Here is a 17,524-nt window from a genome sequence, read left to right as displayed (position 1 = left end):
CCCTTACATTTTGGCTACATCAACCGACCATCAAAATGCAAATTAATTCAAGAAAGCAAAGCTGCTATAACATCCCCGTGCCTTACGGAATTATAAGCACAATTCACTCAAAAACAAAAGAATGAGTCTATCGAACTAACATACTAAATTTTTTGAGAAAACGGTGCAAACAGTTGTCTACATTGAGATGTTCTAAAACTAACGGCTTAAATTGACAATTGGTTAATTTCACCCTCAAAGTATCTTCTTTTATACATATAGAAGATCACCATTGAGAAACAATTAGTTCTGCATTTCTAGCCAAGGACCAAGTTTAGTTCATCAATCTTATTTCTTTTAGATAGCATGCGATCAGCCAATCTGCAGGAAGAAGTGGTGGAGTGAGACTGCATGGCGCCATCACAACATGGTCATGGGATGGATCTTCCAAAATGGACATGGATTTTGATTAGATTATAGACAAAATTATTATTAGAAACACCTGTATCCATGATCGAAGCTGATCGAATAACACACTTAATTTGATGCTCTTTTATCTTTTTTATTTTCCTTTTTCCAAGTAAATAATTTTTTTTGCACTTAGTAAAAGTACATATTAAACCGTTCTAGAACTTTATTAGTTGATATTTGTATGGATGATTGTTTAAATAAATTTTAAGATCGATTTTTAATAGGTACAAATATCTTGTTGAATGTATGATATAGGATCGTTATAATAAGATAAATATTTATTTAACCCTTTCAAAAAAAATACGGGACCGTCCTAAAAGAATTACTCATATGACAATTTACTGTTACTTCAATAAATACCACTATGATCAATTTGCTGTCACCAAGTGTATCATAATTTCTCATCATTAGGCACGATGGGAAGATATTATTGGAATCAGTTTTCCACTCAGTGGCACATGTCATTTTGTGAGAGAAATGATGGGCGGCATAATTAGATAGTGAAAATAAATAAATGTTAAATTAATATATTATGGTACATGAGAATGGAGTGGGATTTTAGGGATGAAAGTGACACCTTGATTTTTTTCATCGGTACTTACCTTAACCGTGTACATAATTTTATAAAATACACATTTCACTTCACCTATATCATTTTTAAAATAATCAAATCATATATCGAATACATTTTACCTCTTGTCCATCGCTGGTAGTCCATGTCATCGTCTTCCACCTCATGTGCTCGTCCGAAGTAAGAAAAAATATCCCGATCCATTTTAATTTCGTGAAGTTCCACTTTATGCTAAAACTCAATCCCAAACCTTAACTTCTCCTCCCTTCTCGATGTCCTCTGCTCGCTTTCGTTTATTTTCAAAAATACAATCCCGAACTCCTCCCAAACTTAGGCGCCTACTCCTTCCCATCGTGATTTGGTCACCGGTGAAGTCCTGTATCACTGATCCTCCTTATATTTGGCTTCTTCACCTTCACAGACATCGTCATTTGCTTCTGCGTTCTCCGGAAATTGTGAAGTCCAATTCATATCATCACTGGCTACTATATTCCCGAGAGCTTCATGACTAGGTCAAAGTTTGGCTTCACCACCTTCTTCGCTGTGTTAGCTCGTTATTGTCCCAAGCTTCACCACATTTTGTATTGTGTTAGCTCCTTATTGTCCCATCGCGCCATACCAGTACATCTATGAGAATGCCAAAATATACATCATCATCTCCAAAGGTAAAAAAAAAATTAAAAGTAAAGTGTTTTTTTTTAATTATTCTTTTAGTTTTGATTATATCTTTATTTATGAAAACACATTTTTATATTTAAGTTTGTTGATAGTATCAAGATGAATTGCCCAACACATATTTTATCTAAATATATTAATACTATCAAGATGAATTGTTAATACCATTTAACTTTGGTAAAAAACACAGTTGATTTCGTACATAAAATATGTTAAGGATTTCTTAATTTAAATTGGTTATATCTTCTCTAAACCAAACACGTTATGTGTGTATAGAACCCATATTGTTGCCAACAAATTCAAAAAAAAATTAATATTTTTAATATTATAATGTGTATAGAACTCTGAGTTCATTTACTTTATTTAAGTTATCAACAAATTTAATAATTTTTAGATTATATGATATTTATATTTGCATTCATTCTAATTTTATAATTGTTAATTATGTTTTCATTCGTTTTATAGAGTTAGCGACTAAATTTAGTTTCACTTTGTTACCAGGATCAACACATAATATTCTTGTAGGATTTATGGGGTCCCTTCTTCTATTAAGGGGTATGAGAGTTGTATTACTTATCATTCCTATTTATTCTACTATTTTGTTGGGGTTGATTCTTGTTTGTATATCTTTATTCTATATTTCATCAAACTTCTTTTTTGTGGTTACTGGACAACTTCTTATTTATGCGAGGGCCATAAATGTTTTAATTATATTTATGGTAATGCTCATGAATGATTCCGAATATTCTAATGATTCATATTTTTTACCACTGAAGATGGAGTTACTTTACTGGTTTGTATAAGTATTTTTTTCACTAATTACTATTATATTAAATACATCATGGTATGGAATTATTTGGACTACAAGATCAAATTAGATTATAGAACATGACCTAATAAGTACCGCACAATAAATTGGGATTCATTTATTGACAGATTTTTATCTGTCCTTTGAACTAATTTCAATAATTCGTTTAGTTTCCTAGATGAAGTTGAATGTGTCATATTGTCGATACCCAAATTTATATATGGAGTAATGGATTTGTTTCAATTATCTATTTGTAAATCTATAGATTGCATCATAACTGTGAGCACCTCATTCGAAATTAAAAATTTAATCTTCCCTGTATTCATAAAATCATAAATTAATCATAATGCTAATAAAAAATCTATTAATATTTAAAAAAACACACATTAACCGAGTAGAGGAAGTTAATATATCATTAAAAATGCATCTTACTAAAATTGTACTATAAATCTTTAGGATCTATCCTTTAAGAAACAATTATCTATAAGATAAACCCAAAATTAATGTTTTGATTTAAAGAGTTAAATAAAGATATTTAAAAATTGTAAATGCTATTCTTCCTACACATTCATAATACTAATATATACGAAGGGAAAAAGATAACTAAAATAGAGTAAAAGACAACATACATCTCTAGATTGATCACATAGAAAAGTCTCATCCTCGATAGGATTTTATATGTTGCCTGTGCTTTGGAGTTTTTCTTGAATGCTTGCGGTTTCTAGAGCAGTGTCGAAAGTTTTGGAGCTACCAGAATATTGATTTACACCAAACCAAAGTGCAAATTTCATTTATAAGGATGGTTCGCTCTACAAGAAGCTTTGAGTACTAACCCAAATAAATAACATACCTCGCTCAACTGTTGCAATAGGAGATGGCGAGGAGGAAGATTACATTTCATCGGTTAGAACTTCGAAGGGGAGGGTCATTTGTCTTCGTTGAGTTCTTGCACGTGTTGCGACGAATGACACACATTGAGTTGCTAAATCGAGCTACACCGTGGTGTTTAGGTTTAGGTTTGACAAAGAAGATACATCGGCCATTGGTATTGGTTTGGACGCACGTTAGGAAGAGAAATCGACCGTCGCACAATGTTGTAACATCGGAAACACGTTGAGTTGTTACACCGTGCGTTTGAAGAATAAGAAGATGAACCGTACTGTGTAGGGATGGTAATGGGGCGGGCGGGGACGGGTTTGCCATCCCCATCCCCGCCCCCAAATTTCATCCCCGTCCCTATCCCCACTTTCCCCGAACCCGAACCATCAGGATCAATTCTCCATCCTCACTTTCATCTCTAAATTAATTTTATATTATTATTATTTTATTATTAATATTAATATCAGTATTAATAATAATTTTATTATTAATATTTTAAATTTTTTAAATATTAATATTAATATTTTAAAAAAATAATAATCATAATAATAATCATAATAATAATAATAATAATAATAATAATTATTATTATTATTATTATTATTATTATTATTATTTTCGGGGCGAGTTCGAGGATGGAGACAATATTTCGATACCTGTCCCGAACCCGCCCCATCATCGAAAAAAATCTCCGAACCCATCCTCATCCCCTAATAAATCCTGGATCTCCGTCCCCATTTCAAATTTTCCCCCGCGCGACACTGAATCCGCGGGAAAAATTATCATCTCTAGTACTGTGCCTAAGTTTATGTTTGACACAGGAAATGCACCGTAGCCGGCCGTCAATGTTGATTCGGACGCACTTTGGGAAGACAAATTACATGGTTCGGATGTACGCGACAGCCAGGGTGGAAAAGGCGGACAACCATGAGGGGAGAGGTGGAGGGTAAAATCGATATCTCATACATGATCTGATCATTCTAAAAGTTGCATACGTGAAATGAATATTTTGTAAAATTATGTACACGGTTCAGGAAAATCTCATTTCTTCATTCATCCCATCTTGTTCTTTCTTATCTCTTCAGCTGACAAATTTAATGGTGATTTTTTTTAAAAAAAAAAATCTTTAAAAAAATTAAGAGGAACCATTAAATATTTCTACTTCATTCAACAAAGATTTTCATGATTAACCTTGATGGCATTGATGTTATACTAATGAGAATAAACATAAATTGAGTTTGAATGAACTAACTCTAAAGCTTGGTTCATTTGGAATGTATACAAAGTTAGGATGATTGCAATTCTAGTAGGTCAACATTTAATAATATTATATAGCTTGAGAGTGATTTTTTTTTGCATCTTTAGTTCTTCGAATCGATTAATCCGAGAGATCATCGACTCGACTTGATAAAAATTTTCTATCAACCATTAAAATAAATTGAGAAGCGCTCACAGAGACCTATCCAATCAACTAACGTTCTTAAAATTATCATCCCACTAAAAAAAATTCTTATAATATACTACAGTTAAAATTCAATCCTTATCCACTTGATTAACTATGTGGAGAAAAAAATCTTTCTTAATCTTTACATAGATGATAAGAGTTTGATATCAATAGTGATGAAATTATAAGATTGTTGAAAATTATTAATTTGTAGAGATAAAGGGTAAATAAAAAAAATAACATTTAGGTCATAATTTCTATTAAAATTATAACTAGAAAACACCTATATCTACTAAAAGAAATAATGTTAAAATATAAAATTTAGGAGGATAGAGATCACCCCAATTTTCTTAATTCATATTGAATAATTAATATGTGTTATTCTACAACTTTAAAGTATCATAAAACATATAATTTATTTATGAAAAACCATTCAACAAAGTCGTTGTAGTATTGTGGTGAGTATTCCTGGTAATGGTGTTTTGATTATTTTTTTAAAATTTTTTTTGATGTTATCATTGAAGCCAACTCACATCAAGAACAAAGTTCATGGGCAGATTCATTGTGCAGTTCATTAATTACTTGCCCAAGAAAGTTCAGCGGAAACCAAAATGATCTTTCCAGCCCATTTATTAGATTCAATAACTTTGATACTACAAATTTCTGAACCGAGCAACACTAAAAAAACTAATCATCCATACAACATAACTCTTCTTAGCTTTTTTGCTCCCAACTACATCAAATTTCTAACCAACAGATCCACGCACCCAGAATGATTAATATCTCTACGATAAAGTGAACAAAAGCTGATTAACTTTTATATTAATGCAACCTTTTCCAACTTGCTGTCATGTATGTCCCATGAACATCATAATTTCTTAAAAAGAGGAACATTATAAAGTTTGGTTGGCACTCAAATCTGTTCCATTTCTGCAATAAATATGTTAGTTGCTACCAGTATTAAAGTTGGAAGTTAGCCAACAATGGAACCCTGAACAAAATTTTCAATGAATACTTCAGTTGGCAAGTCCTTACTTTTCTGTAACTTTTAATGGAAACCAGTTAAATTGGTTGAACCGGTTGAATCATGAACCATTTGCCTAAGTTGGTTCAGTGGTTGGCCATAGCTTAACACTGATGTGCTAATAGAAGGCAACTTAATATTGCAGCATGAATAGTAAAAAAGAGGCAAGATTAATCAACAAAGTAATATGAACAAAGTAAGACACCATTCACAAACAATAAATATTTACATGGAATTCTTTTGATGTATGTAGAAGATGTATCATGCATACTTCCCTTCCTGTATATTTGTAAAGGAGGGAATGACGATATATTTCAGTAATCGAAGGATCAATTTCAATAAGGACGTAATGCAGATTTCAATTTATATTGAAATGCCTAAAAAACAGTACCTAGAAATGAAATAGAATTTGATGTACCTACCGCCTAGCTCCAATCTTGTCTATGGCTACTCTTCTTCAGTAACTTCCCAAACTTGTTCAGCAAAGCTTTCTTTTTCTTTTGCTGCAGGTTTTTGGTTGATGAGGTTGCTCCATTACTTGTGTTCTCCTCCTTCAGTTCGTAGCTTAAACCATCCATCTTTAAATCTGAATCATCATCAACCGAAAAATCCTTATGGTCCTTTTCTGATGACAAATCCCTGGGCATTGTATTTGCCAGATCTTCTTCATCATTTTGGTTTACCTTCTGATTCTCCTTTTTTGATTTTTTATCATCCTTGTGGTCAATTTCATGCTTCCATAAAAACGCCTCTGAAATTGGTGTCTGTATTATTCTTTCATAAGGATTCACTTCTTCAGAAGTGTTTGCTGATAGGCCATTATATTCCTTTACATTCTTTGGTAGCTTATCTGTTTCTTCAGTACTATTTGATTTGGCCTCCTCGATCAATGAGGACAATTCTTGGATTTTCTGCAGGGTGGCTATTTCCCTGACCCGTAAATCATTATTTTCTTGTGTGATGCTTTGCAGCTCATTCTCCTTGTCCAACAACATGTCCCTGTGTTGCAGTGTATCAACTTTTGCTTCTTCTGCCACTTTATAAGCTGTAGCTGCTGCAGATTCAGCTTGTGTTACTTTGTATAACATCTCCACTCCATCTGTCTTTGCTGCATGTGCCTCTTGCTCTGCAAGCTTGAGTGAATCAACCACTTTTGCCATCTCAACCTTGAGGGAAGCAATTTCATCATCTGACTTCTTGATAGTATTGATAAAATTGAACTCCTTTGCTTCCCACTCAGTGCTTGAATTGCTTTTTTCAGTTTCAAATCTTTCAACAGTTTTCTTGAGGCACACAATTTCATATCTTGCTTCATCGAGCATGACTTCGTACCTTTCTTCAGCATTCTTGATTTCTGAATTCAATTGCTCAATCTGAACCTTGTGCCCTTCAATTTCAGATTGCTCTGTCAAAAGCTTTTCTTGATTTTCTCTAGCTTTAGAAGACATTTCATGCAATGCTGCAGCTAAACCTTCCATTGCTCTTTTGATGTTATCTCCTTCATCTTTGCTGGCATTGAGCTCAGCAATGAGTTTAGTCTTCTCCATCAACAGACACTCAATTTCTGAAGCAGAAACATTGCATTTGTCCAGTGCTTGTGACCTCTCTTCTTCCAGCTTTCTAAGCTCAACTTTTAATAGGTAAACTGTCTTCCCCAAGCTTTCCGTTTCTTGCTGTGATAAACCCAGCTTCCTATCTGCCTCGTTGAGATTATTTTGGTAGCTAGACACCTCAATTTCCATTGATTCGATCTTCCCTTTAAGAACATCAATCTCAGTTTCAGCATCTTGCAATAACGCAGTGCTCTCTTCCATTGTTTTCGTTGTGATAGAAAGAGAATCAATTGCAGATTTCTCGGATTGATTGGCTTCCTTAAGCCTATTTTTTAAAGATGCCACCTCCTTTGCCAACCCATCAGCTTGCTTAAATGTATCTGATTCCACCTTTTTTGCATCAGTCAATTCCATTTGAAGTTGTTCAACAGATGTTTCCATCTCCCACAATCTCTCTTCAGTTGTTTTCGCTCTGTCAAGTTCAAGTTGCAAAGCAGCAACATCAACATTCAACTTCTTAATCATCTCTGCAGCTTCTTTGTTTACATCATCCAGCTTGGAATCAAGTAAGAACTTTAAACGGCTAACTTCCCTTGCCAACACCTCCATCTTCTCTCCATTCATTTCAGCAGTTTTCTTTGCATCAGTTGCTTCACTCAGGGCAGCCTTCTTCTCACCGGTGGCATTCTCAAGATCAAGCTTCAGCTTCTGGAGTTCCTGACTCACACAAAACAGTGCCAAAGCATCCATCTTATGTTGCTTTTGAGTGCTTTCAAGTTCACTTTGAAACTCATTTTCCCTTTTTTGTGAAACTGCAATGGCTACTTGTTCCAGTTCATCGGCATGGAATTTCTCAACCTCCAAGTTCTCTTCAGCCTTCTTCTTAGCAACAATTGCCTCTTGGAGCTTCTCGTTTGCTTCGACAGCCAATCTCTTGGCCCCTTCTAGCTGCTCAATGGCATGAATCTTCTCCTTCTCCATGGAAGCCAACTGCTCCCTTGCTTTCTTCAAATCTTCCTCAACAACTACCAACTTCAACTGCAGCTCTGAGTCTTTCAATGTCCTCTTTTGTATCTACAATCAAAATGTTAAAGTTTTAGCACCTAATAAGAATCAGCAATCTAAAGAAGCCATAAACATAGTATATGATTCTTATTTTACTTACTTCAGCAGTTGTACTGTTCTTGATCAGTGTTGGCGGCTTCGACTCTGCAGACTTTGGTGATCGCTCAATTGAAGAACGCAGTTTGGGCACCGGCGAGGATAATTTTTGCACAGGGGGAGAGGATAGCTTTGCCACAGGAGATGGCGAGCCAGAGTCCAACTTGGAAAAACCATTTCTAGTTGTTTTTGTAACCTTGGGAGTTGGAGGTGTAGCCTTGCCATTTGAGGCCTCCAAGGAGTTGGATCTGCTTAAACCAGAAAAACCTTAGCCTTCAAACATCCAGACAACATAATAAACCTAAAAAGTAAACAATGCAAGATGATCCAGCAAAAGAATCAACCTAAATCCTAGAAAAACATTTGTCCGAATCAGCAAACATCAATTCTATTCTACCCTTCGAAACAAAATGTGGTCTCAAGAAAAAGAAAAGCGCCAAGCAATAGATGATCAAAGAAAAAAGAGCAATGCCATGATAAACAACAAAATAACCATAAATTCCTCTAAACAATCAAAGTTCTAAAACTTACCATTGACAGATCGAACACATTGAACCAAGAACAATCACTACAAAAGCCATTGCCATAGGTCTATTATCCACACAAAATACACAAAATCAATTTCAGCAGGAAGGAGGAAAAAAAAACTTATTTTTTAGGAAAAAGGCGTCATCTTTAGACCAACACCGGACCTAAATGCCAAGGAAAAACCTAAAAAACAAAGAAAAGCAGCAGCTCCAAGGATAACAAGGGGATCGTAACAAGTGTTCTTCCAGATCTGGTGGAAGGAGGGTGCTTACTTGGATTTCGAGGGCAACATTGCATCCCGAGAAGATGGAGGCGAAGCTGAGAAGCGCCACCAAATGTAGTTAGCTAGTAGCAAAGACAGGGTAAGGCAATGCCCAGCAGCGGACCTGAGCAGAGAGGAAGGCAAGGCAAAAGCACACAGCTGCAGAACTGCGCAGGTTAGCAATTATAGCATTGTTTCACTCTCTCACATCCACAAAAATTTATAAATTTCCCTCTAAACTTTATTTTTTAAAACAAAATACCCCTATGGAGGTTCAAATTTTTTAACTTTTTACAGTATGCATTAGAATTTCGTCCTTAAAATTGTTTGTAGAGCAGCTAGAAGACAGTAGTAAATTGCTAAACAAAATTTACCTACTTTTATAAAACACCACCTTGAGTTTAAAAAATTATCAAAAATACCAGTTAAAACACTCTAGCAAGGCACAACTAGAGTGTAACATAGTCACATTGTGCCCGGCCCAATTGACACTCGATATCGGTCTAGGTTGGGTCGCGGACAGTCTAACTTGATCGACACCTCTATAGCATCACCAACTTGAGGTCTGGAGCTACATCCATGATTAGTAGGTTATACATATCACATGTGATTAGATCAAGAAAATTTACTTGTAATTGTTCATGATCCAATAGAAGAGTTTAAGGGAAAAAAGTATACACCAAAATTTACCAACTAGTTATTTGCTTAGCATTACAAAGAATCCAAGAGTGAGTGAAAGAGAGTTCATCCATATGCTAGAGACTACAGCCATAAACTATAAATGAAACCATCATTTCTCAAGGATGATGGACCACAGCATTGAGAAAAAGAAGACTTGCAGATAAACATTTAATTCGAGTAGTTTGGATGATTCGGTAGTGAATTGATCACTCGAAAAATATGGCTTCATTACTCGTTTACTTGTTCTTCAGCATCTGGTGGTCCATATATCACGTTTATATAACTCTGTATCATTTCTGTAGTTAGACCTGGAAATCGGTAAGAGCTTGATGGTTGCAGATCGATTTTTATGAATGGCCATGACATTGCTTGAGCAGCTTCACATTCTTCGATTCCGTCTCCGATAGCGCAGAACCGGACATTAGGGCCAGTGAATCTCTCCTTGATCCATGAGAAGCACTGAAGCTTTCCTACATCCCATGAGCTGTAGACTGGACATGGAGGGTCAAGCATTTTAGAAATATAAAAAGTGATAAAAATTATATTATGGATCTGTTTTCGCAGGCAGATGACTCATTTGAGAAACGTAGTAATGAAGGTTTGAAAAGTTGAACTTTACAGCTTTTGAGTTTCAGAATTCTGAACCAAACTGAACCGCGCCAAACCAAACAGAAATTTCAATTTATAGAGATACTGCTACCCAAGTGTCAAATAAATAAAATATTACTGTTTTTAGGTGATTTTCAATGTGTTTTTATATGATGATAGCTAGGGCTGTCACATTCTCACTATGGTTCAGAGCCAAGAGACTGTGCGAACCATTTGGAGGATAGGAAACCAGGGCCACATGGAACCAAATCTACTGAACTATTAAATTACCACAAACCAGGGCCACATGGAAGATAAGAGAAATATACATACCATTATTAGCTGGGATTACATCATCCAAGCGATAGAGCAAACACTTGGCAAGACTAGGAATCAAGGATCCTTTAGTAACCAATACATTGACGTTTAGGTGTCTTTTAGCAACCGATCCATGTGTCATTCCTAATGTTTCCTCCAATAGGGCATGTGCTGAAAAAAATACTAATTAAAGATGACAGGAATAAACAATATAAATCAATGAACAATTAATAGTTTAATATAAATAAACTATATAAACTTATGAACTATTTTATAGTTTAGTGGAAATTATGTGCAACCAAATAGCTGGACTGAAGACAACTCATGATTGTCACAAGGAAAAATTATGATACCACACTCTTATTTCAAGAATAGAGTATCTTAGGCTTTCATTATGATTATGGTAAATGAAGTTGCACCAACTTCTTGAGAAAGTATAACAATACAATATTCTTATAGCTTAGGCATACAGGAGAACAAGGCAGAAAAGTTCAAAGATAACTATATGTTTTGTATTATTACCAGCAATAAGCAGGATAAAGACAAGGAACCCAAGATGATAGTCAAGTTTCTAAACCAATTGTATGATAGCTTCTATTCAATTTTTGCGGAATTCTCTTGATTAGATACATGAATGCCAGACATTTTGACATCCAAAGAAAGCAATCTAGGTGAATTGGGGAGACATTTGTAAGTTCCACATCCGTCTAGACAATTGATATATTTCTCATTGCTGGCCACAAAACCACATTCCCTGTACCTAATTGAAATTTCTAACAATAACTTGACCCATGAACATGCCACCAAAGCTAACATGCTAAGGAAAACTCATTTAATTCCTACCTTAAGTAATTTAAGTCCTTGTATATAGTCCATATTAGAGTCACAACCACTGCCTTCAGGTCCTACCATTATGCACTTACAAAAACAATCATCAATCAAACAATTATAATAACTTTTTTAGCACCAAATATAATATAAATTAGTACAAAAAAAATTATCTCCTATTTGATCCTAATTCAGATGAACTGATGTCCCAATATTAAAATCACTCTTCTAGGAATAAATCTAACTTCAATGGAAAATAAAATTAATTGCAGAAGAAAACTAAAGTCTATAGAAGTTTATCTTTCTTTTTCACAAATTAAACTAGACCTTAGACATGAAACAACATACCTGAAGATAGCCATCTGTTTGTATAGCCATCAGCCAAATTGTACAGATCATTCCAGAGTTTGATCATCTGTTGTCCAATCAACTTGTGCAAACCCTGTATATTCAGCAATGTTTCAGGATCAAATGTGTAACAACTATTGTCCTCCCCATATAATACTATATACATCTTGCCACTCAGAAATAACTATCTTCCATGTACTTTTTAGTTTTGATGCCTATCAGTAGGGTTCAGTCTACAATGAACATTGATGAAATTAACCAAACCGCCATGATAAGCAATCTAACTTTCGTTCTTCAGATTTCAGATATAGATCTTGATAAGAGATGAGCACCCTAAAGTGCTGCAGCCCAGATATTCCGTGACTGTTCTTACCTCCTATTTCTCAGAAACATGTAATGAAATTCATGAAGAGAGGCAGCTGTACAGGATTTCATTAATGAAGGCTGACAATGAAAGATAACTTCCAACAACACCTGAGAGTATTTCTCAGCAATGAATCGATGGCGATATGCAAGCTTTCTTTTATTGGAATCATCATAAGGAGAAGAAAGCCCATCATTTTTGAAGTCATAATTTGACAAGTCTCTTCCATCATCATATTCACTCAGAGAATCAAGAAATGGCTCATTATAGTTCTCAATCTGCATGGCAACAGAAATGTGAAAGTATCAGCAAGTGACAGAAAATGTGACTCATTCGTCCTTGTACAAAGGCACTACTTTAAATAAAGAATGACATATCAGGGTAGTCAGATTCCAACGTAAAGCATGGCATGGTGTGTTAATCAGTTAACAATTTGACCTGCATTTGATTGTGTCTGCCAATCCAAATCCAGATAAATATGTTGCCTGGCTTTTAGACGTTGTACTATGATGGCCAATTAACTGAAATGATAATGTTTGACATGACCAAACAAGGTTACAACCATTTGCTTTCAGCCTCCAAAATTCAATGTCAGAGACAGAAAGATGCATGCTATATTCAGTAAGTATAGCTTTAGATCGACTAACCTCGTCGTAGAAGAAAAATTCATCACAAACTTGTAGAATGTAGTTCTCCCAATGCTTCCCAATCTCAAGACCTTTTCTTGGGTCCTTCAAACCATTAAAGACCCCGGCATATGTTCCATCCAACAAGGACTTCAACAATATAAGTGTCTCATCCATATCCCATATGTAGACTGTTGTGGACCTAGAAACCTCCTCGGCATTTTTTTGGTTTTGAGACATAGCTGCAGGTGTTCTTATGAGATGCTGCTTACAAGTATTGCTGTTCAATTCAACAACACATAGGTGCAGCAATCAACCCTGTAATAGACATTGCAAAATAAGTGTGTGTGTGTGTATATATATATATAGTAGATATTTGAATTGCTTATTTGACATATGTAGTAGATACATACCATAAATTTTGTGAATTTGGTTTTTTGATAGATATTTTTAACTCCATTAACTAATAACTGGACTTGTTGAGGTTCATTTTTAGTTTGTCAACTAGATGTACCATTTTCAGCTGCATACTCTAATGCTCAAATACTTTGACTCTTCATCTACCTCTTCCATACTTATATCGGATGGACGCCCAGCACAAGTGGACACTTGATATTTCTATTGGTCAAGTGTAATTTTTTTTTAAAAAAATAATCATGGCACACACTTGGATCTGAACTTGTTGGGTACCAGTATCTGAGTTTAACACAGCTCTAATGAACTTTCTAAAGTCAGATTTCGATGATTACTGTTCAAAATCTCTTCTTTTTTTTTCAAAACAAATTTATTCATACAGGGCTTTCTTTAGAAACACTACCTTTTGTTTATTTCGAAGCTATCACCAAACGAACCCTACCTATCTGCAAAACTAAAAATTCAGCCGTCAATTTTAAAAGCTCAATCCATAGTTGATTCAATAGCAAATAGTATTAAACGAGATACTATAAACAATTAGGAAAGCCACAACCTTTCATCGGCCAAAGAACACTGATCGACAATTTTCACAAATATTAATATTAGAAGAAACAGATAAGGATCTAGTTTTCCAGGGAAATAGGAAGAGAAGAAAAAGGATACAAAAACCAAAATCCGGGGACAAGAAAGGCGCACCTGCTTTTCCACCAGATCTATATTGTTCCTGTTGTGCGTGATCTCCAATCGAGCGATTCCATTCCACGGCGCCGCAAGCGTCATACATATTTTATATTAAATTTAAGAAACGGACCAAAGTGCATAATTATCCTTTATAAATATTTAAATTATATAATTTGACATATATTTGTACAATATTATTGACAGTTTTTTACCAACAAGAGCAGCCATATTTCCATATTTACTAAAATAAATACCCTAATTTTTAAATTATCAAAAAGAGCATAAAAATAGTGATATTCCCTTCCTACCCCCTGCAAACCTCCTAAATCTCCTCCCCCTCCGATGTCATTTTCCAATGCATCCAAACCACAATTTAAGATTTATAAATCAAAAGTCTCTCCTTTTAGTTCGGATGCACATCATCTCATCATAGGTCTCACTTTAACTCTCTCTTTCATCTTCATGTTCTTATATTGACAACTTCAACATGAACCTCTTTCTGCTTTCTCATATCTCCCCCTGCATTTATGAGGCGGATTCCAATAGAGTAAGTAGAGAGCTTGTGTTTTGTCGTAAGACATTAAAGAATATTACTTTGAAGGATTAATGTTTTAAAGAAAATCAGCATGGAAGGTCAAATTTCAAGGAATATTACATTTGGTAGAAGAAGAGAGATACGGTTTAGTTATGTACGTATAGTATTTCCTAAAAATTGATTTGTAATATCAAGAAAGACTAGCATGTTATTCTTTAATAAATCCATAAAGATTTGACATCATAAATACCTTTACCTCGCTCAACCATTCCTATTATTATAAATTATAATTTTGTTGATATCCAAAAATCCTAGTAGGTCCATCAGTGGTTTTCACTGATGGATCTAGAGAGGTCAGATTACACCCAAATCAATTCCTGTGACTTTTTCATGCACTAAAGACTCAGTCATCTATTGTTGATTTAGATCTCTCCGGAGATGATATAATGTTACGATAAATTTCAGCCATAACGTAGGCTTGATATTTTCCATATCAGGCCCAGCGTGGGCATGATATTTTCCATATCAAGCCCAGCGTGAGCCTGATACTATCTCATATCAAGCCCAGAGTGGGCTTGATACTATCTCATATCAAGCCCATCGTGGGTTTGATACTATCTGATATCAGGCCCACCGTGGGCCTGATACTATCTCATATCAGGCCCACTGTGGGCTTAATATGAGAATAAATTAGGCTCATGGTGGACCTGATATGGGAAAATATATCAGACCCTTTTTAATCGCATCGCTCAACCCTTCCTAATGATTTCTATTTCGCTTAAATCCAAATACCACCGATTCTTACATTGTAACTTTGCTAACTTAGTTTGGAATTGATTTTTCAAGGATGATCATATTGCTGAAGAAATTCTCTCTGAAATATAGAATACGCTTGATACAAATTTTGTTGTGGAACAGGGAGCTAATACTCAATCTACTTCTGAGTATACTGGTGTAGGTAACACAAATAGAAATACAAGCAATTTGGGCTTTGATTTAATGAAGAAAGAAGTCACCTAGAAGATGAGGTTCAAAATTCTGGTACGACACTTGTCGAGTACTTTGATTCTACTTGGAGTGAGGAGGAAGAGCATCATATCCGGATTTTAGAGGAATTACAATGTAATATAGATAGATAAGAGTTTTTAGCTGATGATATGCAGATTGAACAATATGAATTTCCCCCAGAGCAATACAGTGACTTAGAGGAGGAATTCTCAATTGTTGATGATCCATATATTTTGAATTCTCGATTGCTGCAAAGGTCTATTGGAGAGGCAAGAGATGTGGATGAATTTTATGTTAGATAGATTTTTCCTTCTCGACAAGAGTTCAAGAATGCATTTGTGAACCATGCCATGAATAAAAATATGAGATATAACCCAGTTGAAACCCGGATAAATAAAGTAAAAGCAGTCTGTTTTAACCAACCATGTACATGGAAAGTGGTTGGGCGGGGGTGATTTGAAGTTTAGGGTTATAAAATCTGTAAAGGAACACCAATGTAGCACCGTAAGGTAAAGTGTTGGTCATCAAGCCTGCTCTTCCTCATTTGTAGCATCTTTTATTGAAGAGCAATTTGTTTCTAACGAACAGTATAAACCAAGTATGATTATATCTGATATAAAAGCTGGGTTTGGCGTGACCATATCATACAAAAAAGCATACATAGGCTGGGAGAAAGCGATGAAAAAGGTGTTTATAGATTACAATTAAGCATATAGAGATCTTTCACTATATCTGCGTGAGTTGAGAGATAGGGATCCTGAAACTTATGTAACACTACACAGGAATGGTAACAACTAGTTCCAGCGATGTTTTTGGGCTTTTAGTGCATGTCGAAGAGTATTCAGGTCGTATCTACACAAATTGATCGGAATTGATGCCACACATCTAAGAGGTAAATACCTGAATGTGTTGTTGATGGCTACAACGATCGATGGCAATAGGAATGTCCTCCCAGTTACCTTTAGAATCGCTGAAGTTGAATGTGCGTTTGTATAGGAGTGATTTTTGAATCATACAAATATATTCTTAGCTGTTGATGTACGGTCAATGAGCATAGTATCAGATAGACATCATGACATTATATCAACAGTTAGGAAAGTCTACCCGACCGCCCATCATGCTTTTTGTTGCTACCACATGTCTTGCAACATGGTAACAGATACTGACAGTAGGTCATCTTTAAGCTTGTTTTGGGCAGCAGCACTTGCAAACACTGTTGGAACCCTAAGGTTATTTTGATGTGATCAACCAAATTAGGTTAGGTCTTGTGGTGTTTTAACCTTGTGTCCCAGTGTGTAGGAGCTTAGAAACACAAGAAGTCGAGCAAAAGATGCAGCTAGCAAGAAGGACGACATGGGAGAGAGCCGACATGCTCGATGCGTCCGAGGTATGAGGTGTTGCGGAAGAGTACGCGGGCAGACGAGAAGAAAGCGCGCGGTATTTTCAAGGGACGAGAAGCGGAGCGGAAGGTTGCTCGAGAAGGCCGAAATTGAGTTTGGGTGAGCCTTATTTCGGTTGGCTGAAATCACCCAAGTGAGCGGAGCCGGAGCGGAAGACCCGGACCAAGGCGAGCAGCACCGGAGAAGAGGGCCCAGACCGAAAGTCAACTATGTTGACTTTAGTGGTCCGGGCGCCTGGAGCGATTTCGGGCGCCCAGAACCCTATTTTGACTGGATCGTGTTTGACCGCAATCTGTTGTGAAGGGGATAAAACTTTATCCCCCTTCCAGACGCCTGGAACCCTCTAGGTGCCCCAACCAAGGCTATAAATACAGTCTT

General features: G+C 35.6%; 2 protein-coding genes across 6 annotated transcripts; both read right to left on the bottom strand.

Moving 5' to 3' along the window:
- Nucleotides 1-6,039: 6,039 nt before the first annotated feature.
- LOC122056123 (WEB family protein At3g02930, chloroplastic-like) lies at nt 6,040-9,898 on the bottom strand. The gene is made up of 3 exons (XM_042617913.1): nt 9,366-9,898; nt 8,570-8,813; nt 6,040-8,478 (listed from the first exon to the last, which is right to left on the bottom strand). Exons 1-3 carry the CDS (start codon nt 9,383-9,385, stop codon nt 6,277-6,279), a joined length of 2,466 nt encoding a protein of 821 aa, XP_042473847.1. The 5' UTR covers nt 9,386-9,898; the 3' UTR covers nt 6,040-6,276.
- A 132-nt stretch (nt 9,899-10,030) lies between these two features.
- Nucleotides 10,031-14,334, bottom strand: LOC122056124 (eyes absent homolog). Of its 5 annotated transcripts, none has more exons than XM_042617915.1 (7): nt 14,219-14,321; nt 13,926-13,976; nt 13,130-13,426; nt 12,593-12,760; nt 12,119-12,212; nt 10,958-11,113; nt 10,031-10,527 (listed from the first exon to the last, which is right to left on the bottom strand). In XM_042617915.1, exons 3-7 carry the CDS (start codon nt 13,346-13,348, stop codon nt 10,265-10,267), a joined length of 900 nt encoding a protein of 299 aa, XP_042473849.1. In that variant the 5' UTR covers nt 13,349-13,426; nt 13,926-13,976; nt 14,219-14,321; the 3' UTR covers nt 10,031-10,264. The 5 variants fall into 5 exon arrangements, with proteins under 5 accessions (XP_042473849.1, XP_042473848.1, XP_042473850.1 ...); XM_042617914.1 differs by having other exon boundaries at nt 13,926-13,968; nt 14,219-14,320; XM_042617916.1 differs by having other exon boundaries at nt 13,926-13,968; nt 14,076-14,221.
- Between the last annotated feature and the right edge of the window lie 3,190 nt (nt 14,335-17,524).

The sequence above is a fragment of the Zingiber officinale genome, chromosome 3B, assembly GCF_018446385.1.
Source record: "Zingiber officinale cultivar Zhangliang chromosome 3B, Zo_v1.1, whole genome shotgun sequence".
Classification (NCBI taxonomy): Eukaryota; Viridiplantae; Streptophyta; class Magnoliopsida; order Zingiberales; family Zingiberaceae; genus Zingiber; species Zingiber officinale.
The sequence above is the reverse complement of the archived record's forward strand: the minus strand, read 5'-3'. Positions and strand labels throughout refer to the sequence as shown.

Bases quoted from the DNA above. Each gene is read 5' to 3' on its own strand.
- LOC122056123 (XM_042617913.1), bottom strand. From the start codon at position 9,385: ATGTTGCCCTCGAAATCCAA. The intron at 8,814-9,365 runs GTAAGCACCCTC...TGGTTTAAGCAG, and splicing joins ATGTTGCCCTCGAAATCCAA to ATCCAACTCCTTGGAGGCCT. The intron at 8,479-8,569 runs GTAAGTAAAATA...TTTTGATTGTAG, and splicing joins AGAACAGTACAACTGCTGAA to ATACAAAAGAGGACATTGAA.
- LOC122056124 (XM_042617918.1), bottom strand. From the start codon at position 13,348: ATGTCTCAAAACCAAAAAAATGCCGAGGAGGTTTCTAGGTCCACAACA. The intron at 12,761-13,129 runs GTTAGTCGATCT...GTTGCCATGCAG, and splicing joins AATTTTTCTTCTACGACGAG to ATTGAGAACTATAATGAGCC. The intron at 12,213-12,592 runs GTGTTGTTGGAA...CTGAATATACAG, and splicing joins TTGCTGAGAAATACTCTCAG to GGTTTGCACAAGTTGATTGG.